The sequence below is a fragment of the Stigmatopora argus genome, chromosome 6 (genome assembly GCF_051989625.1).
Source record: "Stigmatopora argus isolate UIUO_Sarg chromosome 6, RoL_Sarg_1.0, whole genome shotgun sequence".
In the NCBI taxonomy this organism is placed as follows: Eukaryota; Metazoa; Chordata; class Actinopteri; order Syngnathiformes; family Syngnathidae; genus Stigmatopora; species Stigmatopora argus.
This window is the reverse complement of record NC_135392.1, coordinates 4,855,996-4,879,596: the sequence shown is the minus strand read 5'-3', so window position 1 is coordinate 4,879,596 and position 23,601 is coordinate 4,855,996. Positions and strand designations below refer to the sequence as shown.

The 23,601-nt window shown below is 44.2% G+C and overlaps 3 protein-coding genes across 9 annotated transcripts in view; all 3 read right to left on the bottom strand.

The window, feature by feature from the left end:
- Positions 1-84: 84 nt before the first annotated feature.
- On the bottom strand, positions 85-5,315 carry cept1b (choline/ethanolamine phosphotransferase 1b). Its single transcript, XM_077602744.1, has 10 exons — positions 4,879-5,315; positions 3,785-4,018; positions 3,544-3,718; positions 2,645-2,792; positions 2,436-2,577; positions 1,904-1,988; positions 1,691-1,822; positions 1,389-1,547; positions 1,165-1,290; positions 85-678 (listed from the first exon to the last, which is right to left on the bottom strand). The coding sequence occupies exons 2-10, from the start codon at positions 3,976-3,978 to the stop codon at positions 571-573; spliced, it is 1,269 nt and encodes a 422-aa protein (XP_077458870.1). The 5' UTR covers positions 3,979-4,018; positions 4,879-5,315; the 3' UTR covers positions 85-570.
- Positions 5,316-5,635: 320 nt separating this feature from the next.
- pth4 (parathyroid hormone 4) lies at positions 5,636-10,337 on the bottom strand. Its single transcript, XM_077604143.1, has 4 exons — positions 10,192-10,337; positions 7,645-8,072; positions 6,649-6,763; positions 5,636-6,583 (listed from the first exon to the last, which is right to left on the bottom strand). Exons 2-4 carry the CDS (start codon positions 7,691-7,693, stop codon positions 6,358-6,360), a joined length of 390 nt encoding a protein of 129 aa, XP_077460269.1. The 5' UTR covers positions 7,694-8,072; positions 10,192-10,337; the 3' UTR covers positions 5,636-6,357.
- Positions 10,081-23,601, bottom strand: part of LOC144076357 (plasma membrane calcium-transporting ATPase 1-like) — a 52,487-nt gene continuing 38,966 nt past the window's right edge. For 4 of the 7 annotated variants that reach the window (XM_077604138.1, XM_077604137.1, XM_077604135.1 and 1 more), the window contains 8 exons: positions 23,470-23,576; positions 22,938-23,129; positions 21,506-21,719; positions 20,467-20,678; positions 19,662-19,769; positions 18,418-18,600; positions 16,001-16,223; positions 14,224-14,373 (listed from right to left, as the gene is read on the bottom strand). In XM_077604138.1, coding sequence (XP_077460264.1) covers positions 14,369-14,373; positions 16,001-16,223; positions 18,418-18,600; positions 19,662-19,769; positions 20,467-20,678; positions 21,506-21,719; positions 22,938-23,129; positions 23,470-23,576 — 1,244 coding nt within the window. In that variant the 3' untranslated portion in view covers positions 14,224-14,368. Of the gene's footprint in view, positions 14,374-16,000; positions 16,224-18,417; positions 18,601-19,661; positions 19,770-20,466; positions 20,679-21,505; positions 21,720-22,937; positions 23,130-23,469; positions 23,577-23,601 lie in introns of all 7 variants that reach the window. The other 3 variants (XM_077604139.1, XM_077604141.1, XM_077604142.1) reach the window with 2 other exon arrangements.

Here is a 23,601-nt window from a genome sequence, read left to right as displayed (position 1 = left end):
ATTGAATCAAATGAAGCCAGGAATGCTGCCAAATGGATCAAGCGATAATGTTTACACTTACATTCATTCCTACGTAGACAGATCTACTGAATAGGCCTTCTATTTATTTCATTTTGGCACAAAAAGAAAAACCTTCGTACACACATGTTGACAATAAATTAAAGAACCCGCTCGAAGCCCCCAAATGTACACCTAATAAGTGGTCGTTGCAACATTAGACATTTTTTTTTAGAATTAGAAACCGTCGCGAAAATGAGAATGCGAGCCGATAAAAAGCCAACTATTTACAGTAGCAAAAAAAGTCACAAAAAATATCGGTGGTTATGAAGAGTAACGCGTTGTTCAACACTTTTTTTTTTCGATTTTCTTTTCCATTTCTGTGTGTGTGTGTGTGTGTGTGTGTGTGTGTTATGGTAGCACCTGAAGTCTTGAAAGAAACACTGACAGGAAGTAACGCTCCCCTATGATCACATGACCGGTCCTGACGGGGGCTGGGCTCGGCTGACGACATGGACGGACGGGCGGGCGGCGGCGGGATGGGCGGAGGGACGCATGGATGCCAGTTTGCTCTCAGTGCAGTGAGCAAGGCTTGATCTTGAAGACAAAGATGTGAAGGTGGCTGGCAATCTGGTTGCAGACGCTCACGCAGTAACGCACCAAGTCCAACAACGACAGCGCCTGCGAACATTAGCACTGCGTTAGCGAGCTTGATAGCTTCCTAGACCTGCCGCAATAGGTGAATAACCGCCATGTAGGGACAATGTTTTGATAGCGTCTATTTCATATTATTTGGACTTTTAGAACCCTCACTGTACTCTTATTCAAACACCACAGCTAGTCACTACCCTCTAGTGGCCATCTCCAACGGTGACTTCATTCTACGTGCTATTATTTAACTCTCGAAGGTAGACACTGCCCTCTAGTACCCAGTGAAGTCATCTCCAATGGAGACTTAATTTTATGTACGTACTATTAAACTCTCGAAAGTAGACACTGTCCTCTAGTGGCTAGTGAAATGATCTCCAATGGTGACTTGCCCCCCATTTCATGTTTGTATTATTTAACTTTGAAATTGTAGACACTGTTCTCTAGTGTCCAGTGAAATCATCTCCATTGACGAATTGTAACTATTTTAAATAGTTACAGCAAGAATTGAAGACTCACCAAGGCGATCCACAGCACCAGGTACTCGTCAATAAAACTATTGAAATACTGATTGAGGAAGAGGAGCCCCGGTCCCAGGAAGGCCAAGTCGTGCAGGTGCATCTCGCTTTTGGTCATGTGCGCCACCTGAGAAAGGCAACGACATGGCAAATATTTCAATTGGCGAGTGGTGCCCGAGATAAAGAATAAAAAAAATAATAATTAAAATAAAAAATAGGACTTACGACTAGTTTATTGGTGATTTTAGCGGAGACGAAGCCAAAGGCCAGGATGTAAAGACACGGGTGTTTCTCGAAGAGCTGGACGGCAGACTTCTTGTAAATCATCACGGCCAGGACGATGACCGAGCCGATGTGCAGCACGGGAGACAGCACGCTGGTTCCCTGGCGACAAAGTACAGAATCTGTGCTGAATTTCCCCAAAACTCAACGGACCTCGAAAAGTTCCAATCATGCACGGACCACACAGTCCTACTTGAAATCAAAATGGCTGACTCCTGTTCCTAGTATGGCTACTTGGGACTTACCGCTATGGTGGAGCCGTTTTTCCCGACACCCCCGGTGAAAATAACCCTGAAGTAGTTGGTGCAAGAGAAAATGGCTCCTAGAAAGGTGAAAACGGCAGGTATCATCTTCACCTGGATGTTCACGATAGGAATCTGGAGGGCGACAAGGAAAATGTGTCATTTTTATTTCACTTTTTAGGGATCAACGGCTCATTTTTGGAGGTTACGCGTTACCAGCGACTGCCAGAAGGCGGAGCCTCCCACGGCGGCTAGCAGGTACATGCTAATGATGAAAAGCTGAACTTCGGTCACGTCGATGCTAAATGATAAAACGTAGGTATGTAAGAAAAAAAAAAGTTGTACATTTTCATATCTCCAGAGAACAATGGCATAAACACCGTATTTGTCACTTAAAAAAAGACTACTGAATCAAAGGTAAGGCTTATATGCGCATAAATTACACAATGTGGCCGATACGGTCATAAATTTCAAAATGGAGAACAGATAAACAGATAAAACGCTAAAGAAAATTTATTTAGACGTCTATGAATGAAATTCAAGGGAAAAAAATCTGCGGCCTAAATTAAAATACATTTATTTTGCGAGACAAATATATTTCTGACACAAAAATGAATATTTTCCAGGCCCTGGTACGGCTTATACGCGGAGGTGGCTAATATGAGAGAAAATACGGTACTTTTGTGGTTGATAAATTTTTGAGAAGAACGACTTACTATTTCTAAATCTAGGTCTATCTCTTACTCACATGCCGAATCGCAGCGTTCCCGACACGTAGGTCTGCCAGTGGGCGCAGTAGAACATGAACATGCCGGCGAAGCAGCAGAAGAACATCCAGTCGGGGTTGGTGCCCAGCTGCACGGCGATGCTCGTTCCCAACACCACGAACACTAGCGGAGATGGGACGAGTCGGCTTGAGAAATGGCGCGTGCCAGAGAAGAAACCCACCCGACTCACCGGTAGAGAGCGAATCACAGCCGTGGTCAAACAGCTCCCCCAGCGGCGAGCTGCTGTTAGTGCGCCTGGCCTGTTTCCCGTCGATGGCGTCGAGCGACTGGTAGACAAAAAGCCCGATGGCGCACATCAGGTACGCCCACAGTGGAGCCTGAAGAGGTAAGGGACATAATAATGACCATATTTTCCCAGACTATAAGCCGCTTTTTTCATAGTTTGTTTAGGCCAGAAACTAATGAAGTCGTACCTCTACTTACGAATACCTCTAGGTACGAAATTTTCAAGTTACGAAATCCCTCTCAGTGCAAATGCATTTCCTGTATCTGTTATTTTACTTTGAAATTGTCCTGGCAACACTATTGCGACCTGGTTTACTTCCGGTTGGAGCCTCTCAGAAAATAACTCTTTTGACAGTCGTTTGTCGACACGGTGTTCTGTATTTAAAATTATTGTAGCGAATGAAATGAATAAGTGGGCCCCGTGATTCATCTAAAAACACAAGAGAAGAAAGTGGCAGGCGGTTGGCGGATATCACAAGGCATACGACTGGCCGTAAACCACTTGCGAGCATCGCTACGCTATTGAAGCAGAAGGATCGTGGAACAAATGACGGAATTTACATATAAAGTACTGCTCTACTTACGAAATATTCAGGTTAAAAGTTCACAAACCAATTAATTTAGTAAGTACAGGTACGACTGTACTCATGTTTCCACTTGTTTTGTTTTTCTGACTACCAAAAGCCTCGTATGTTTTTTTTTTTTTTTACACGATAGTTAGCTGAAAATCTTAACGGATGAAGCGGTAATTATTATTTGGACCGGGAAAGGAAATCCCAATAGTTTGGCGTCTAGTCACTGGCAACCAATCAGAGCGGCACGCCTCCCGGTTAGTTTTCTGACCTGCTCGGTGGCGGTGGGGCAGTAGTAGACCAAGACCAAGGTGGTGAAGATGTTGGTGGCCAGGCCCACGACGGTGATGAGGTTGGGCGCGATCCAGGCGGGCACGCGGGCCACCAGCCACTCCCAGTAACGCTGCATCAGAGGCTCCAGCAGCGAGCGGCCGGCGCTGCTGTACCTGCGTCGAAGAGAAAGGGGGAAATCAGCCGGCCCGCTAAGGCTAGCCGACCCGGCGAGGCCGTACCTGTGTTCCTCCAGCCTTTTGAGCTGATGCCTGGAGAGGGGGGGAGACGGCAGCTCCACGAACCTACGCAGCGCTCCGGGCGCCAGCCAGCAGCTCGCCTCCACGCTGGCGCCCGCCGCGGGCTCCCGGTCCCCACGGACCAGCCCCCGCCGGGAGCGTAGGACCCCCCCGTGCTGCTGCCCCGTCGCACTCATGGAGCCCCGGCTGGCCCGCTGGTCCCGAGTTGAACACCACCTAGGAGTGGGAGACGCCAAAAAATTTGACATCGTAGACGAAAGCAGGCACCTCGGCCTGTATAAACTCAATTTTATACTTAATATTCGACACTAACAGTCAACCAATATGTGGACTTTTTTCAACATCGGCAACTATCAGCCGATAAAATAGGATAACTGCTACGTTCGACTGTTTTGGGTAATAGTTTGTTAATTGTGCTTTTGCACCACCTGGTGGCTACTGTCAGAATAGGAAGTCAAACAATGTTTTCACTTCTTCACATTCATCTAGCCGCAAGATTCTAGCGAGTATTTCGATTGCCTTTTTGAAAAACACAAACATTTTGATTATTTCAAAACATAACCACGGCCTCATTTATATCAGGCAATTTTCGAAAGTTGACAAAAACGAGCTTAGTATTTAAGTGTCAGTTTTGATCTAGTGCCAACGTTCACGAGTTGGAACCAGGTCCAATTGTCCCAAACGGTGACCTCAACAACGGCAGTTTTAACACTTTAATTAAAAATAAGTTTCGCGAAAAAAAGCTGCCAATGTCGAAGTTTGAGGTCATAAGATAACAATTGCAGCTTGTCAACAAACAGCTGAAACTAGCTTACGTCGAGCTGTTAACCATTAGCATTAGCAAAGCTAGCTACCACCTCCGAAGCTCGCGCAGCCAAAACTTGTCGTGTCCGCTCAATAAGCATTCCTCCGCGGCTATATAGTTGTCATTTCAATGCAACAAAAGGCACCGAACGTTAACAACAGTCTTAAATTTGCGAGTAAAGGCCGATAAGAGAGCAGGCTCCTCCCGGTGGTCGCCGGAGCAGCTCCGCATGCTAACTACTACCTCAAGGCGGCCGAATGGACACACGAACCTGAACCGAAGCAGCGAAAGGTCCGACGGGAGATGGAAAGCTCTTCACGCCGATAGACACGAGCCCTCGGCGGCGGTCGCTGCAGTGGAGCTTCCCCCTCTCCCGACGTTTCGGAACCGAGGCGGCGAACGTGTGGCGTGCGCCAACGACGAGAATGAGATTACCGACAACCGGCGCCGTCTCGCCTTCACCGTGACTGACACCGCGCGAGAATTGACGTCGGAAATATCGCGTGACATAAAACTGTGAATTCTTTTTTTTTACCTGAATGTGGACTGTAAGGCAGTTGCCACTTCACATCCTTCACCTTGAATACCACTAATAGTAATTTAAGGAAAATACGTATACTCAATATAATATTTCGCATTACTATCTAGCATCTTACTGAGTATATTGCTAATATTTAAATGACTTTGTTTAGCTACAAATGAGTCAAAGTATGCTAAAGTATTAACGTATCGATACTGAAATGTAGTCGGATAAATCACGTGAGAGTTGAGATTGGGATTAGAAATAGGGACACCTTGAGGCCGATTGGTAGTACTACTATAGCAGTAATGTTGCAAGTCAGAGCAAATGTGGCGCTACCTGCTGGTTAATATATGCATTGCACTCTGACGATCATGATAATAGAGATAAAATGTCGACAGAAGTTTTGCATTTATATATTTACTTTGAATAAGAAATGAAAGAAAACATTTTTGACTACTTTTGTGGTCTGTCACTTTCTATTTCTATCTCCCACAATCCCAACATTCTTCAATGCTCCACAAAGTGTTCCTCTGATCTTTTTTGTCATGCATAAAACATAATCTGATGTATAATACATAATGTCAAAAGAGAAATTTTCCCCACCGGTTTTCAATCTTGTGTTTTATCCTAGAATAAGTCAGCAGGATAAAGAAGAGGCCTACAGCGTTTAAGCCAATTTGACACCGGCGTCCAAGTGTGAAATTGCAACTGCGGGCACCGTGTAGACATCAAAATCATTTTCAAATGTTTTTTATGCATCGTCTTACATCATAATCTTGGATTTAACTTACAAATCCAACCATAAATGACAAATAACTTGACATTTTATGCACAGAATCTTTAATTTCCAACACTATGGTCAAAATTTCACCAGGAATAATTGCGACATAGCCCATTCCAGGATGACGGTGATAGACGTCCAATCACGTGATGATTAAAAAAACCAAATGAAAACCCCTTAAATGAGTTTATCACTAGCAGACGTCCAAAACCAATGATCGTCCCCGTTCAAATGGATTGGACGTCTATTGTCGTCAACGAGTTAATCTTTTGTGGGCAATAAACACTCATGCACACACAAAAACACTTATAGTGGGCCACTTCCGGGCCACAAGCCGCACCTTTGACACCACTTCTCTAGAAGATGGAATCATGTAGATGTGGAATAAAGTTAATTGATATAATATGTTAAAAAAAAAAACCTACTGAATGGATTTTTTGGGGCGGTTAGGACTCGGGCTGGTCCAGCCGCTCCACGTAGGAACCTCGGAAGAAGTCATTGAGGAGGTCCCGGACCAGAGCGGCGGGACGGGGCTCCTGGACGGCGTCCAGCGAGCGGCTCTGGGCCGTGTGCAGACCCTCCATGGCGCCGGTCAGCCAGATGAGACGCTTCAGGCTCTGCACGTTGTGGCCGCGGTCGTGCATCAGTTGGTGCTCGGACACCGATCGCCGACTGTCGGCGGAAAAGACGCCGGTTAGACGGGCGTCCGATCCTTTGGGATCGGGAGTGAGCGTCACCTTTCTGCTAGTTGTTGTTGTTGTTGTTGTTGGCAGAGTCCACCGGGGAAGACCACCAAGAAGGTCAAGAGCAGCAGCCGCTGGACGTGTGGGTGACACATGTGCATCTTCTGATCTGAAATCATTTATTTATTGATTATTTATCTGTTTGTTTGTTTTTTGTTGTTGTTATTTGTGCACTTCCCTATTTATTTATGTTGTTGACTACTTATTATTATATTAGATTAGATAACTTTACTCCAATGAAATTTCCCAGATACGGGATGAATAAAATTATCCAATCCAATCCCATATTCGAGAAATTTCACTGTCACAGTAGCAAGAGGATGAGAATACAGACACAGAAAAAGATATTTTAGAAATAAATAGGTCATAAATAATAAAAAAATGATGTGACTACATCTCGTTATATGCCAATAAAAGCACTCCATTCAATTCAATTGCCGTGAACAGAGTATTTTTCTTATTATTGTATTATTATTAAAAGACAGAACTATATGGATCATAAAAAATGAAAATCATAAAAATGTAAAGAAAAAGCACCATGAAATTAAACAAAATTTCCTGATCCTGGAAAAAAAATGAAATGTAAAAATCTAAATTCTGTCATTAGGTTTATCAATTCCATTTTTAAACTTGTCAGGCTCATTACAGAAAAAAACAAAAAACAAAAAAATTGTTCATTTGTAAATCACTTTTTGCACTTCTATTTCCAGGACAAAAAAAAGAACAAAAAAATAATAATGCGGGTACCGTGTAGACATCAAAATCATTTAAAAATGTTTTTGTTTGCATCGTCTTACATCATAATCTTGGATTTAACTTACAAATCCAACCATAAGTGACAAATAACTTGATATCTTATGCACAGAATCCTGAATTTCCAACAAATTTCACCAGGAATAATTGCTATCTAGAAATGATTCAACATATCCAAAAAAGTTCAACATCCAAATCATGCCCCAAAATAATAAAAAGTATGAGAGCTGTACTCACGTGACGGTGCGACGGTCTCCTGTGCTGAAAAAGGGCAAAATGACGACATGTCGCTTGACCTCCGGGCCTTTTATAGAGCGAGCGGTCGCCCTGCGGGAATTGCCTTTTGTCTGAAAAGGAGAATGAGAACCATTGGTTTACGGCGCTCCAATCCACGGCGAAGCATTGCGCGTGGGACGTGACCAATTCCCGGAAGCGAGACCGCCCGGCGTATTTGCGGCCCGGAGACGCCGCCGGCTAACGAGGCCCCGCGCCGTGACGACGGTTGCCCTCCCCCCAGGAATGCCGCCGTGGTGCGGAGGCGTTTAAGAAGATGGCGGGTTCGATTTCCCCCCCGCGTCCGATTACGCAGCGTATCGTCTGTTGATCCTTTCCATGCATTCGTCACCTCGGGGATTTGCGCTTTCGGCTTTTCCATCCAAATTTGCCTGAGAGAAAAAAAAGACTTTGTTGAAAGATAAAATCTTTAAAAAGAATGATTTCAATGCCAATGCGTTGTCAACAATGGGGACGTTTGCCTCTACCAAAATGGCCGCCAGCCTGAGGCTAATCTGGAAGGAGAGATGCAATCATACTTCTGTCATCGATTGAAGCAAGTTCGTCACGAGTAGACATCCGATTCGTTAAAAGTGGGAGGATTGGACGCCTACTGGCCCAATTGGACGCCGACTGCCCTGATTGGACACCATTAGTAAGTAGCAGAAACTTTGATGTTGAAAAATATCATCTTTTGAAAATCGGTTGAGAATGATTTTAATGCCAATGGGTAAGTTGCCCCTACCAACATGGCGGCCAGCCTGAGGCCATTTTGGAAAGAAAAAAAACGGCAATAAATTGCTATCGGCTAGGCAATTGCCAAGAAAGACCAAAACGTTGACGCTAGTATTTCAAATTCCCATGGCTTTATTTTCTGTATATAGATTTGTATATATATTTATAGATATTTATATATAATACATGGACGTGGATGAGACAAGTCAGTGGCTTGATTCTCTTCTTTTTGTTCAAACAACGTGACAACATCGGAGATGAAAAAGAGCGAGCGACAAAGCGAGCGAGAGAGAGAGAAAGCGAGAAAGAGAGAGAGCAAGGCATTCAACACGGCCAACCAAAATGGAGACTCATCCGAGGGTAAAGTGTTGTGGTAGTTAGCCAAAGAGCGGAAACCAGGGGGCGGGGAAAAGGGTGGGGCGTGGTCGTGTTGCATAGTTGAAAGCAAACAGGAAGTGGACAAAAGGCAGACAGGAAGTGATGAAATGCGCACACGGGACGGCGACGCAAAGCGGCGGACGACCAATTAAGACGGTTCTTCGGATGGACGCAAAGGGGCCGTTTCGGGTTTAGGCGGAAAAGTCGACTCGGGCCAAGTTTTGCAAATTTGAGAAAATTGGGGGCGGAGAAGGTGGGGAAATAGACCAATCGGAATGTCCGGGAAAGGTGCAAAAGGTCGCGACACACGCCAACGACGATGAGACAATGCTTGCAAATATTTTAACAAGTGACCATTTTCAAGGTAAGCATTGAGCATTTTTTTTCCAGAAGAATGTGATTAGCAAATTAAATAAAATAAAAAATACAAGTTAATTGCTAACAAATTTTGGCCCATCCAAATTGAATTATGAAAACTGATTATTTTGGGTGGAGCTGGTCTAAAACGGTGTCCAAATTATTTCTTGTTTCTAAAGAATTAAGATTTTTGTCAATTTAATTGAGGATTTGAATAAATAGTTCATTTAATGACCAAATTATGATTAATAATCACAAAATGCCCAAATCAAAGTTGTCATTATAAAATGAAGTCATTTTCAACGTGATGATTCGCTGCCAACTATCCAAGTTCCACTGGATTGGACGTCTACTTTGAATGAGTTTTTCATCAACATGGCAGTACGTTTAAAATACACCAGCATGCTAAATGACCCCTTTTTGACTTCCTTACGAAAAAAACAAATGTGATTAATCGCGATTAATCTCACGAGATTAAAAACAAACTAATGCTCGGTCCAAGTTTTCTTTTTTCTTCTAAATTTATCCGATACTGGCGTCGATCGCTTTGCGCGATTGGCGGAGCGTCAAACGGCGGTCCTCCAATCGCGCGGAATGGACGGACTGGAATGTCGGCGTTTGTCCGCTCGGATGAGGGGAGGAAAAAAAAAATAAACAATTTGAAATGTACCATTCCGTACATGCAAAACACACGACATTGAACAAACAAACACTTAGTTTGATCCAAATGCACTTGCTCTTTTTTTTTTTTTGATTTTTTTTGGGGGGTGGGCGGGAAGTCGTGAAACGAGGCGACCCATCATCGCACCGGGTCGGACATATTGCTTTTTCAAACCACGCAAAAATTGTGGATAGGTAATATTATATACTATCATGCATGCCACACAGATGATTATGCCGCAGATAAAAAAAAGAACACCAACCATCACGTACCTAATTAGATCATCATTATTAGCATTGTTAGCACGGAAAACAAGTCATTTTTGCCATCTCTATATTTACATCTAATATATATATGTATAGAAGTATAGACACACATACTAGATATAAATATATTGATGTGACATAGAAAAGTTTGTATTTTTTTTTTTCCTCCAGAAAGGCAAGTTTCTCTTCTGTCCGGGATTTTGAGGAAACAGTCGCGTTCGTGGAATTGGACAGTCACATCCGGATATTTTTTTTAATTTTTTTTTTTTTTAGGCAAGCAAGTCCAACACGATGAGTGGGCGGGACCAAAAAAAAAAAAGCTTTCCGGACTTTTTGGCAGGATGTTTTTCTTCTTTTAAAGCTACGCCGGGCGGTGATGATTACTACTGATTATTTACACGATGTCTCGTGCAGGGGGCGCTGTTGTTGGGGTCCCCCTCCCCCCCACTAAAAAAACAAACATACGAGTCCATGCGGGTCTTAAAGGGCTGGCCGGCCCGCCGCGGGTGAGCCGTGGCTTTTGTGGCAGTCTCGAGAGTGGAAAAATGCAATGGTGGCGGCCATGTTGCGGAAAGATGCTTGCGTTGCCGTGGCGACATTTGCCGACGCTCTCTGGAGTTAAGTCAGATGCTCTGGTTAGGTGTCGAGGGGGCGGGGCTCGCCGAGTTTTTCATTGGCACGGCGATGACGTTTGGGAAATCCACGCGGCTCATCTCGCCTTGGTGACTGGTTGCCACGGTGACACCGTTTCACTTTTCATCTCCGGGGCAAAGTTTGTCTTAAAGTTGGCGCGGATGCTGTCGCCACGGTGATGAAGTTTATGGAGATGCTGTGGTCGTGTGTTTGAGGATGCTCTCGTTGCCTCGACGATGACGTCTGTTGTCACGGTGATGTTTGGATGCCATCGTCGTGGCGGGAAAATTGCCCTCGCGTCGGCGAGATCCGGTTGCCACGGTGATGCGGAGACGCCCCCGTCGCCGCGGCGATGTAGCAACGTTCGGTTTCATTGCTGTGGTCAAAGTTTGTAGTTTCTCCAGATGATAAGCGGAGGAGCAGGGTTGCCATGGCGACGCTCTCGTTGACTTGGCCGTAACGTGATGATATTGGAAGATGGTTGAGATCATGTCACGGTGATCAGTCCAAAACGCCCTCGTCTCAAAGTGGGTGGTGGTGCTGTTGCCATGGGAATGATGTATTAACAGCAATAAGATGCTGTCGCCATGACGATGTTTAGGATGTCGTGGAGACTCAAAGATGCGGTCACCGTGGGGATGCTCTCGTCGAGATCGGGTTGGCAAGATGATGCGGTTGCCACGGTGATTCCATTTTCACTTTCATCGCCGTGGCAAAGTTTGTGAAAATGCCGGCGGCAGTACTGTCAACGTTTGCGGGGATGCTGTTGCCGTGGCGATGTTCCCGGTTCCTCGACGATGCTGTTTGGTCTTTCTGTTGCCATGGGGACATCTGGAGAATTCCTGGCTGTCGTGGCCTTTGCGACATGGGGGAAACCCGACGGTGACCTCGTCACGGTGAATCCTTGAGATGCGGTTGCCGCGGCGACGGACACTGGATGCTTTCACGTCCACGCTGATGGCACGGTGACAAAAAAGAGAAAAAGGGCTCTCCCCGTCGGCGCCCGAGACGGGCCGGCGGCTCGTCGGAATGTCGGCATTTTGTCCAAGCGGGAATTAACAAGTCACTTGGGGACGTGGCATCGGCGTCAAAGAGAGCGCAATTTGGGGGGAAGGGGCGGGGCAAACAGATACGGGCGGAGTTGCCGACGATTCTCGTATACTCCAAAATATTAGAAAGTCGTGAATATAAAAATACACAAAAGTCGTAAAAAAAATGAGCAACACATGGCTATGAAAAGGCATGCAAAGAGACACGCCCCCTATCGCCGGAACGCAGGAAGTGCGGGCAAAACTGGCGGGGAATGAGCGGAGATCTCTTCATGTAAACATCGGACAGGTCCTTGGAGACGCTGGCGGCAGTGACGACAGTTTTTTTTTCTTTTGCTCATTATGGGCTGACAGTCCAAAAAAAGGAAGAAAAAAAAAACACCTGGCTCCAGTGAATATGGCTCTGCATTACATTTAAAAAACAAAAAACAAAGCCTACACAAGGTAAGTCCTTCTCTTTTAAGTTTGTCGAAAAATAAAGACGTATGCAAAATGGCCGACGGGGAGCGGCCACTTCCTGCCGATGGATTAAAAACTTTTTGATAGACGTCCCACTCCATTTGACTGGGAGGGGAGGGGCTAATGAACGGTCATTTCGGGTCGCCTATCGCGGTCCAATTCAGTTTTTTTGTCTATACTGACTACCACAGCACATACCCGGCAACAGAGACAGGAAGTGAGCGCCCCATAATTCTAGATAGTCATTCTAAAGTGAGCATGCGACGCAACATTGGATAACCAAAAAAACATGCGTTACCCCCCTCCCCCATTTTCCCATCAAATCACCCAAACGTTAGCGTAAACATTCCGTCTTTCAACATGCAAAGATCGAAGAAAAAAAAAAAGACGCTAACACGAAAAGGGGTTTTCTTAAAGGACTGTAGTAGTAGTGTGAGACAACAAACATTTACGAGAAGATGAACTAAAAAAAATCCTTTTTTTGTCTAAGAAAAATCCCCAACAAAAACAGGACAAGTAATCGTTAGCATTTAGCGGAAGCGCAAGTACACGATCACCGCACATTTTTTTCAAATCATTAAGTACAGTGTTTTTTTCTTGTCACTTTTCTAATTTTTTGGTTGCCACATGCTGAGAACAACACGCTAACGCTGGTCACGAGTCATTTGCGCGAAAAAAACAACAACAAAAACAAACCAGTGGGAATGGGGTGCTTTGAGTTTTTGTTATTGTTGTTTTTAGCCACATGCTAACAACACGCTAACGCTATAAAGCGGTTTACTTGGAATTTTTGCGGCGAGGAAACAAAAAAATGAACAAAATGGGCCGCCAATGTGATTGTTGGCTTAGTGTTTTTAGCCGCATGCTGCTAACGTGCTAATGCTCAAAAGCTGCTAATAAGGAAACGCTGTTAAAAAGAAAGTGTCCAGAAATGATTGATTGAATTGTTGTTTTTCGCACATGCTAACACTTAGCTAATGTTGAAACAATTTCCGCTGGTAAAAAAAAAGTGGTAGGAAGTTTGTTGTTGTTGTGGTTATGTACGCCATTCTAACAAGACATGTTTTAGCCACAAAAAAACCTGGATAAACCATGAGGAATTTGCTTGAGTTTTTCCCACATACTAACAACCCGCTAACATTAAAGAGCGGCAAATGAGTCAGTTTCGTGTATACAAAAAATGTCAGTAGTAATTATTTGATTGGTTAGCGAGAGGCTAACTATTTTTATCCATGTGCTTACAAGCTGCTGACATTAAAAACCTACGTAGTGCAAGCAAGCTATTTTGATGGAATTTTTTGCTGGCACCCAAAAACAACAGTCATGAGGGCGAGAGTCGGATTTGACGTTGTTAGCCTGTAGCTTGCTAGCAACTTGCAAAGAAACAAAACAACGTGGAATTGGCTCGCCGTTAGCTACAAGATAACCACCCGCTAACGTTCCAGACCGATTCCCACATTGCAAAAAATATAAAAGACAGTCATGATTGTTTGACATGTTAGCCCCACGCTAACAACTAAAATTAAAAATGGAATATTAGGATGGCATTTGTAGAGTTAGCACATGGCTAACAAAATATAATCTACAAGTCTACATTGAAATTTTTCTGGGACTGAAAAACTACAGAAATGAGGACCGCACAAAGGATTGGACATCGTTGTTGTTAGCCACAAACTGCTAATAACAAGATGCTAACAGTATAGGTCCAGCATGCGTTTAGTGTCGAGATGGTCTCATTTGTTTTTGTTTTAGCCACGTGCTAACACCCCGCTAATGTTAACTCATTCAAACGCCATTGACAGTCAGTCAACGGCACTGAAATGCTAACATTCACCGCTAAAGTTGCTGGCGGCAGATTTCCGGGGTGTTCGAGTGAGGAGAGAGAGAGGAAGGGGGAGAAAAAAAAAGCACTATACGGTGGCGATGGCGACGAAGAGGAAGCTTAAGCGTGGGACGCGGCGGTGTCTCCCGGCGAGGACGTTCCCGGGAGAGTCTGGATCTCGTCTCCCGATTCCCGGATGGCGCGGTTGCGAGCTTCCTCCTCGGAGAGCGGGACAAACTCGGGGTGGGCCATGAAGTTGTGGATGGAGTTGCGCGACTCGGGACTCTGAAGACCTTCGTACAACGAGCTCCGGAACGCGTTCACCACTTTAATCTGGGAAAAGGAGACGGAAAGATGTCAGCGTTGGAAAATGGCCGCCGCACAACCCAGACTAAAATCAACCAAGGATGTTTTGTTGACCATTAAATACGCGGGTGAACTTGTTTAAAAAAAAAAAAAAAAAAAAAAAATAGTATTTTTTTATTTAATAGTTGACCTTTAACTCTTAAAGGGAAAATGACTATTTTGAAAAGAAAAAAAACTAAATATTAGCAATTACAATTATATTTTGTTTAAATTAATAATTTGTGTATTTTTTTATATTCATGAATGAATTAGGGCTGGGCAATTGAAATTAATTTTAATCGCAAGGATTGCAAGAAAGTTGTTGCAAATGTTTTTTTTTTTTTGGCTAGAAAATATTAGCAATTAATTAGTCATTTATTTTTTAAAAAGTAGCACTATTTAACTCATTGGTGATAAATGTCCAATTCATTTTGATGAACGTTTGCAGCTGTATCTTTATGCGATTATTATGGAGACATTTTTAGAAAATCGGTTAAAAATACCATTCATAATGTGACCTAAACAAAGCAAAAACATTTTCTAAAAATGAATGAAATATACTTCAATAAAATCAAAAGGTGATTAAATTTCTCTATTAAATTTGAAATTATTTTTCTCAACATTTAAAAAAAAACATTGATTATTCAATTCTCCCATGCTGCAATTGTGTTCAAAACGTGACAAAAACAACAACCAAAAAGGGGTGCGAGTGAAATGGGAAGCAAAACACAAGCTGGGTTTCACACATTCTGCTATCTTTCAACTCTGAAAGCCAAACAAGTCACAAAATTCAGAAACAAAATGGTGTCGCGGGATGATGATGTCACACAACCAAGGCCACACGACATGCAAACACCGGCGGACCGTCTGCACCCTCAATATTGTCTCATCCATGAAATAAATATTTCCCGCTCAGTAGCTCAAAATAACAAAATGAAAAGATGTACAGTAATCCCTCGAATATCGCAGTTAATGAAGATCAACATGGCCGCGATCATCAAAAAATCGCAAGTAGGGTCACCCCTATTATAACTAATTTTGTTTGTTTGTTTTTCCCTTCAGTGCTGAGTCCTAATAGCAAGAGTGGCTTCTGCTTACGAGTTTCAGCGTGGATTTTCACATTTTTATGAACTAAAAAAAAAATAATAATAATAAATAGCGGGGGAAAAAATCGGAAAGTAGTGAATTTGCAATAATCGAAGGATTACTGTATACTGCATGTAATAATAAGAGATTAATGCGGTAATTTGGTTTGTCCTGGAGCTCCGCCCTATTACTTTGTCGTAAATAATAGAGTAGTTCTAACAAAGGGATTGTTTTGCAATGTTGTCAACAGGTTGTTTGCATAGGGAATTTTGCTAGTTTCTGTTTAAAAAGTAATACATCAATTTTAAAATGATCGAGGCATCGCTAAATTTCTACTTTAAGACAAAGTAAGGGGGAAAAAAAATCATGTTCATGACATAATGTTCTAGGTGGCGCGTGGGATTTTTGGAGCTTGCGGATTGTTTCCCGTCGTCACGGCAACCAAGCTTCGAGGCGCAGACGAGCCCGGAGAAAAGAAGAAAAAGGAGTCGGAATCGGTCCGGCCGGGCTCGGGCGTTAGCCGACTCACTGCCTGCAGCGGCGGTGGCGGAGGAGGAGGAAGAAGCGGCGGCGGCGGTGGCGGCGGGGGGAGCGGCTGAGTTGCCCAGAGAGGAGGAGGCGCTCAGGCCTAAGCGAGTGGGACTAGAGAGCGTTTTGCCCGCGTCGTTGTGTTGGCTGACCACCGAGGGCTGCCGGCGGAGGGCGCCCGGCACCGCCGCCTGGCCCGTCTGGAACGTGTACACCACATCCATCTGAAGCGGGAGGGGGGGGGGTGGGGGGGGGGGAGAAGAAAAGAGGAGAGGGAGGAAGGAAGGAAAGAAAGGAAAAAAGAAGGGAAGGAAGGAAGCACGCCAGGGTTGCCAGAGGTTAGATAAAGCTGGAAAACGGCAAGTTAAAAGGGGCGCACGCAAGCCGGAGAATATTCCGGGGGAAGTTAGGCATTGATAGAAATGTATAAAAAAATAAAATCTGGAAATTGGCATAGTTGCAATGTATTTAAAAAATTCAGGCCCCTGAAATCAGTTGGACAGAACAACTTGAAGTTTGGTGAGCTTTTCTATCATAAGGAGAGCCAGTAAAAAGTCGAAGGAAGCCATGGTCTAAAAGTAACAGGAGGTCTGCTGTTTTATTTTGAAAGGTAACTGTAGATAAAAAAGGGAATTTTTCTGTTGGTTCGCGGGCCGCGTTAACGCCAATTAAGGTCACAAGAACGTCAGAGAAAGTGTGCCATTGATTTAGCCAAGACTGTCAAACAAAAAAACAAAAGGAGGAGGAAGCGCGACAGAAGCGCAAGAGCGAACAAAGACGCCATCGGCGCTCGGGGACCACAAAGCGAAAAGTGACTGATAAGCTTCGGATGGCGAGGTGCGGCGTGTCGCAATTCTACCTCGCTTACCCGTGTCGGCGAGATTAAGAGGGGGGGGGGGGGGGGGGAGGTGGGTTCGTTGAGGAGCGCCCGGAGATAAGGAGCGAGCTAATTAGCCACCAGACTTTTCTCATGTCGCCTTCTTCTCCTGAGGGAGAAGAGACCACGCCCACTTTGCGGGAAGGTGACAACGTTTCAAGCACCGGCGTCCACAAATCAATCATTCATTAATTGGAATGGCTGCCGACGAACAAAAACAAAAAAAACCTCTGAAAATGACTTCAATATCGCTAAACTTGCATGTCACGTATGCCGCCCAATGAAAAATGCTCCTTTAAAAAAATAATAATAAATGAAATTTCAGTCAAACAATCACCCTGTAATTGTGACCCCGCCCCCATCCAGGCTGGCGTCTGTCATTGTTAGCGTCGGGGCTAATGAAGCCCGATGGGACCGAACGGGACTGCCGGCGGACACGAGCTAGCGCGCAGCGAGCGAGCGAGCGCTAATCAATCCTTGAGGACGGCGCCGAGTGAAAACGTCCAATGGGATGGTCCGGCTGCAGCGCGGACGGCAATGGAGTGTGAAATGAAGAGAACATCTGTTTGAAGGGAAGCGTCCACACTGGCTGACTTTTAATTTACTGGCACTCCACTACGGGGACTTTCACGGTCCAGGGGGAGCCATATTTAGTTGATGAAAAGTTTTCAAAGTAGCTCCCCAAAGCAGGCTTTCCACCATCACAACAATAAATGGACTGGTCCAAAGGGTCGAAAGTTTGACATCTGGAACCAAATGTGGACCACAGACAGTCCTCATTGGTGGATGGATGCTCAAGCTCTGCAAAAAAAAAAACTAGCTGTCTGCCATAGTCCTCTAAATGACCTGGAACTGGACCCAAAAGACCCATAGCAGTTAGCCAAGGGTCATTGGTCCAGAACAGGGGTGGCCAATTCCGGTCCTGGAGAGACCCTATCTAGTCTGTTTCCCTCCTCTAGCACACCTGAATCAAATGATTAACTCATCAGCAATCTGTCCAGAAGCTTGATACCAATCCCGATCATTTGATTCAGGTGTGTTGGTGGAGGGAGACATGGAAAACAACACTGGATGGGGGCTCTCCAGGACCGACTTGGCCACCCCTGGGCCAGAAGCTTTCCTGGACTGGATGAAAAGAATGGATCTGTTGATCCAAAGGTTCCTTGACCCTTTGAAGGAGCTCCAATCCGGGCAAAGAGTCCAATATTTCATTCGGACAACATTTACCAGGCATCAAAGATTTCTAAACCTTTCTTCTGTGTCTTGGAAATGACCTGGAACTGAAATGATGCGTTCATCTACAGGTTCTTTGAGCGATAGGGTCCTAGCAGAGCCCCCGATTTTGCGGTCAAAAGAAAATTCAGTTCCCAGTGGCTGAACCCGGCCCATCGTATTTCTACGTCTTGTAAAAATGACTTTCAACTGGACTTAAGGAACGTACCCCCAATGGCACCTCTAAAAAGTAGTAGACTCTCTTCCAGGTCCTCCAAAAGCATCGAGTTGTGGTGGATAAAGGTCAAGACGCGAGTAGCCAGACGTACCTGCGTCTGGATGCGGTTGAGGCCGCGGAACCAGAGGATCTGGCCTCGCCTGAGCTCCATCTCGGCGTGGTCGATCTCGTCCACGTCCTCCGTCAGCTCCTCCTTGTGGATCTCCTCCTTGGTGGTGCCGTGGCCCGCCTCCTTCAGGAACTTCAAGTGCTGTGTGGGCACCGACGAGATCACCTGAAAAGGGGACCACCACAGACGCCGGTTAAAATCATGTGGACGTTTTTTGGTCGTGCGGCCGTCACAGCAATTAGAAAAGAGGGGAAAGCTGCGTTAAAAAGGAGCCGTGACGACACTCCATCAAATGATGGCTCGCGACAGGGAAATACACTTGCTTCTTTCCCACATGCACTTGCTTTTTTCCCCACATACAGTTCCTTCTTCGCCACTTATGCAACCTTCTTCCCCACTTATGCTACCTTCTTTCCCACTTACGCTACCTTCTTTCCCACTTACGTTTGCTTCTTTCCCACTTACGTTTGCTTCTTTCCCACTTACGTTTGCTTCTTTCCCACTTACGTTTGCTTCTTTCCCACTTACGTTTGCTTCTTTCCCACATACAATTCCTTCTTTCCCACATACAATTACTACTTTCGCACATACAATTCCTTCTTCCCCACTTACGCTCCCTTCTTTTCCACTTATACTTGCTTCTTTCCCACTTTCACTTCCTTCTACCCATTTTTCCTTTCCACCTAGACTTCCTCCTGTCTTTTCTATCCACCAACACATCTTTCCATTCTTTCCACCTACCTGAAATCAACTACAAATGAAGCATCATGGCGCAACATGTACAGGAAGCGACCCAAACTCAACAGGAAGTTGCCTGCTATTTTACAACAACATCAACTGGGAGGCCCGCCTTTTAATTGTCATCTCTCAATGGCGACCAACAAGTTAAAGGAGCGCCATCATTGTGTCGGTCAAAATAAAAGCAATGGGGGAAATAAAGCCATCATCATCATCATACATCGCACATAAAAGCGTTTGATGACACGAGCTGGGTATTCATCAATTCTATTCTATTCCATTTCCCCCCTAAGGCGGTCCCACGCGGGGCATTTGGACACCTCCCCCCGTTCTGACAGTCAGCATCTTTAGCGCCTCGTCCTCGGCGTGAACCCGGCTGGCGCTATTCGCCGAGGGAGGCGCATGGCGGGTTCGTCGGCGCCGCGGCGACAGGGTAAAAAAGCGGGCGGCGGGTTCATTTGGCGTGCGGCGGGCGGGCGGGCGCTCACCTGCCCCCACAGCAGCTCGCCCACGCCGATGAAAACGCACCACAGCCATTGGTCGATGGTCAGCGCCGTGCAGGAGAAGGGTTTGCCGCCAAATTGGACGATGACGATCTGATGGAAAAAAATAAACGTTCAGTCCGAGCCTTATTTTTTTTCCCTCTGGCAAATTTGTCCATTTTAAGATGGTCAGTTTCACATTTTAACTGGATAAAATTCATCTTGTTTATTTTAGATCAGGATGTCCCGCATATAAAGTGGGGAATTTCCCACGCACAATAAAAAAGTTTAATATGACCGAGATTCAAGTCAAATCATGCACGTTTACACAATATTATGAGATTAGAATTGTAACATTAAGTAACTCTAGGTAAGTAAAGTGGAAAAAATGTCATATTTATCATATTCATGTGATAAAAGTTGTACTATATAACATTAAAGTCAAAACATTGCAATATATTACATTACATATTAGTATGTACATTTACTTAATATTACACGATTAAAGTCAGAAGATTAAGTAGCTTTACATATTGTGGAAAAATAATCAGAATGTTACCACTATGTAATTCTACCTACTTTATTTATTATTTAGAGAATAAAGACCTAATATTATGATTTGCCATACTTTCTATATGTTAACTTATTTATAATACATTTAAAATACTTATATTTGAATGTCATTTTATGCAATAGTAAAAAGATTCAAGTCATTATATTAAGTAAATTAATATTACAAGAGTAAAAATGAAATATTAGGTGCATTGATGTATTCTAGGTTGTAATTTTCCGTAATACTAAGAAATGTCACCTGAAGGGCAAACGTTCCGAGGACCACGCTGCAAAAAATGGGGTTGCGGTAAACGCCCTCAAAGACGTTGCGCTCGCCGTGAATCTTGCGGGCGTTGATCTCGTTGAACAGCTGCATCATGACGAAGACGTTGAAGACGATGGTGTAGTGCTCGGACGGCGGCGAGTGCAGCGGCGCGTTGCGCCCGCTATCCATGTCGAAGATCTTCTCGCCTGCCGCCGGGAAAAAAATTGGGAGCGTCACGTTTGCCTAAAGCCAAAATATGTCCCATCTATTATGACAGAATATTCCAATAAACCAGCCATTCCAAGGCAATAAATGGTCATTCTTAATAAACAAACTATATTCAAAATAATATTTTTTATAATCTACATATGTCATTTGAAAGCTATCTTAGCGCTAAATATGAAATTGGTGAAAACCTTTAATAATGTGTCATTTTTGTTCTCCGCTTTTATGAGCCCATCAAAAGCATTGCTTTGATCCAAAATGGCTGCCCCCTTTTCCAGTTACCAAGTTTGAAGCAGATTGTTCATAATCTTAAACCGGTGTACTGTAGGTCAGTTTGTATTAAAACACGTGTCAAAGTGGTGGCCCGGGGGCCAAATCTGGCCCGCCGCATCATTTTGTGTGGCCCGGGAAAGTAAATCATGAGTGCCGACTTTCTGTTTAAAAATCAAATTAAAATGAAGAGTATAGATGTATATTAAATTTCCTGATTTTCCCCTTTTAAATCAATTATTGTATTTTTTTAAGGCATTTTTTCTGTTTTTAGTACAGAAATCATTTTGTAAAATCTAAAAATATATTTCAAAAAAGCTAAAATAAACATTGTTTTAGATCTATAAAAAACTGAATATTCAGTGATTTTAATCCAGTTCTTTTAATGCATTTATAAAAAAAAATCTAAATATTATATCTAAAATGGTCCGGCCCACGTGAAACCGAGTTGACGTTAAAGCGGCCCGCGAACACCCCTGTTAAAAGCTATTTTCTGCAAACGTCTGCATTTCCACAGACTGGGAACGTTCCCGCTCACCTGCGAAGAGCAGCGTGAAGATGATGACCAGCTGGTAGACGGCGTGACCCAGGATGTTCTTCATCATGGTGCGCGAGATGAGCGGCTTGTTGCGCCCGTAGGGCTTGCGCAAGAGCAGCGATTCGGTGGGCTGCTCGGTGGCCAGCGCCAACGACGCCAAGGTGTCCATGATCAGGTTCACCCACAGCATCTGCACCGCCTTCAGTGGAGAATCCTGAAAAAAAAAAGCCGTCAAAATGGCGCGTTTTTCAAGTCAAGTCAAATTTCTTGGAATAAAGTCCAAATCCTGAGATTCAAATGTGAATTGTGACTCCCAAATCAGAATCTCGGCCATTTTTTTCTTCTTCGATGGTCTTGATCTCAGAATAACGTCAGAATCGTGAGAGGCACAAGTAGGCGGAAGGATTTTCTATTTTTTTAAATTAAATTTAAAAACAGGAATGTAAAGACTCGACATGTGGCAGGAGCGATAACTCGCCGCTCTTGGCTGCCGGTCGCAAAGTAGGCTAAGACGGCGCCCCAAAGCATCGGCGTAATCCCCGCACGGGAGCCGTGGCGAGGAGACTTCGGCTCAGCGGGGACGCCAGACAGCCTTTCAAGTCTTCCTTTGGACGCGTCGTCTTTACATCGGGAATTGGAGCCCTTCTTGACAAGGAAAATGTATTCCTTACAGTTGTTGTTAATATCTCAAAATAATGTAAAGAAATGTAAAAAAATAGCATTTTCTGCACCTGCCGGGTCAAATTCCGATGAAAAAATACAGTCGTAGCTCTACTTATGAAACGAATTGGTTCCAGAACTTTTTTTGTAAGTTGAAAATTTTGTAAGTAGAGCAGTGCTTTATATGAAAATACTCAATAATTCGTTCCATGATCCCCACAAAATGACCTTAAAATTCATTAAAGTGTCCCAATTTTATAGGAAAAGTGTGAAGACACAAAAATGAGAGAACATGATCATACAATTATTAAGCCATTAAAATAAATAACCATGCAAAATCTATTCGCTTTGAAGTGGATGCGCACTTGTGTCAGGAAGCTAACGTTAGGCAAGCATAAGTTTAAGCAGACAACGGCAGTCAAAGAAACATGGAGGGTTGTTGTGAGACAGCCAATGAGAGCCCAGTAGAGTGTAGGGAAATTGTCAAGCAAGAAGCAGTGCATCCGCGAAAATTTCAAAATAAAATAACGGATATAGGAAATGTATCGGGGCACTCATTTGCATCTCAAAAGGTGTCATAACCTGAAAATGTTGTACCTAGAGGCATTTGTAAGTAGAGGTATGACTACTAAAAGTTTTGGAGCAATACATAGTAAGTATTCGGAGTCATTAAAAAACAAAAAATCATGGAATTGAGTCAAAATTGAACAAATACTAATAATATGATTATAATAATACTAATAATACGAAAAGACGGGAGCTTGCGACCGACCTGGGTGATGCAAGCGCCGGTGAAGGCCACGATGACGGCCACCACGTTGACGGTGAGCTGGAATTGCAAAAACTTGGAGATGCTGTCGTAGACGTTGCGCCCCCACATGACGGCCTTCACGATGCTGGTGAAGTTGTCGTCCGTCAGGATGATGTCCGACGCCTCTTTGGCCACGTCCGTGCCGGCGATGCCCTGGAGAGAACACACGCATATGTTTTGCCTTGGCTTTTGGCAAAAAAATGTCCGCAGGGGGGCTCGGGCTCAGAGGAAAGTTTTTGGTCCAGACGTTTTAGATCAGGGGAGAAGCAAATATGGGGATATGGGAAAGATTTTTAGTGTCAATGTATGAACCGAATGTCAAGTTTTGGTTGCAAAATATATAGATATATATATGTCAACTGTTTTGTGAAAATGTAGGACTTAATTGTAAAATAAGTAGGAACATCAAAATGTGGCATGAATTTGACAAAGGGATTTAAAAGGGGATTTTTGGGGGTTCAAAAAAAGCCCAAACAGCCCAATTTTTGGTTACCATGGCAAATCCAACGTCAGCTTTCTTGAGCGCCGGCCCGTCGTTGGTTCCGTCTCCCGTCACCGCCACCACCTGCCGGGTCTCCCCCACCGTGCTGTCGATGATGCCTGAGAAAGAAACAAACGGCAGTTT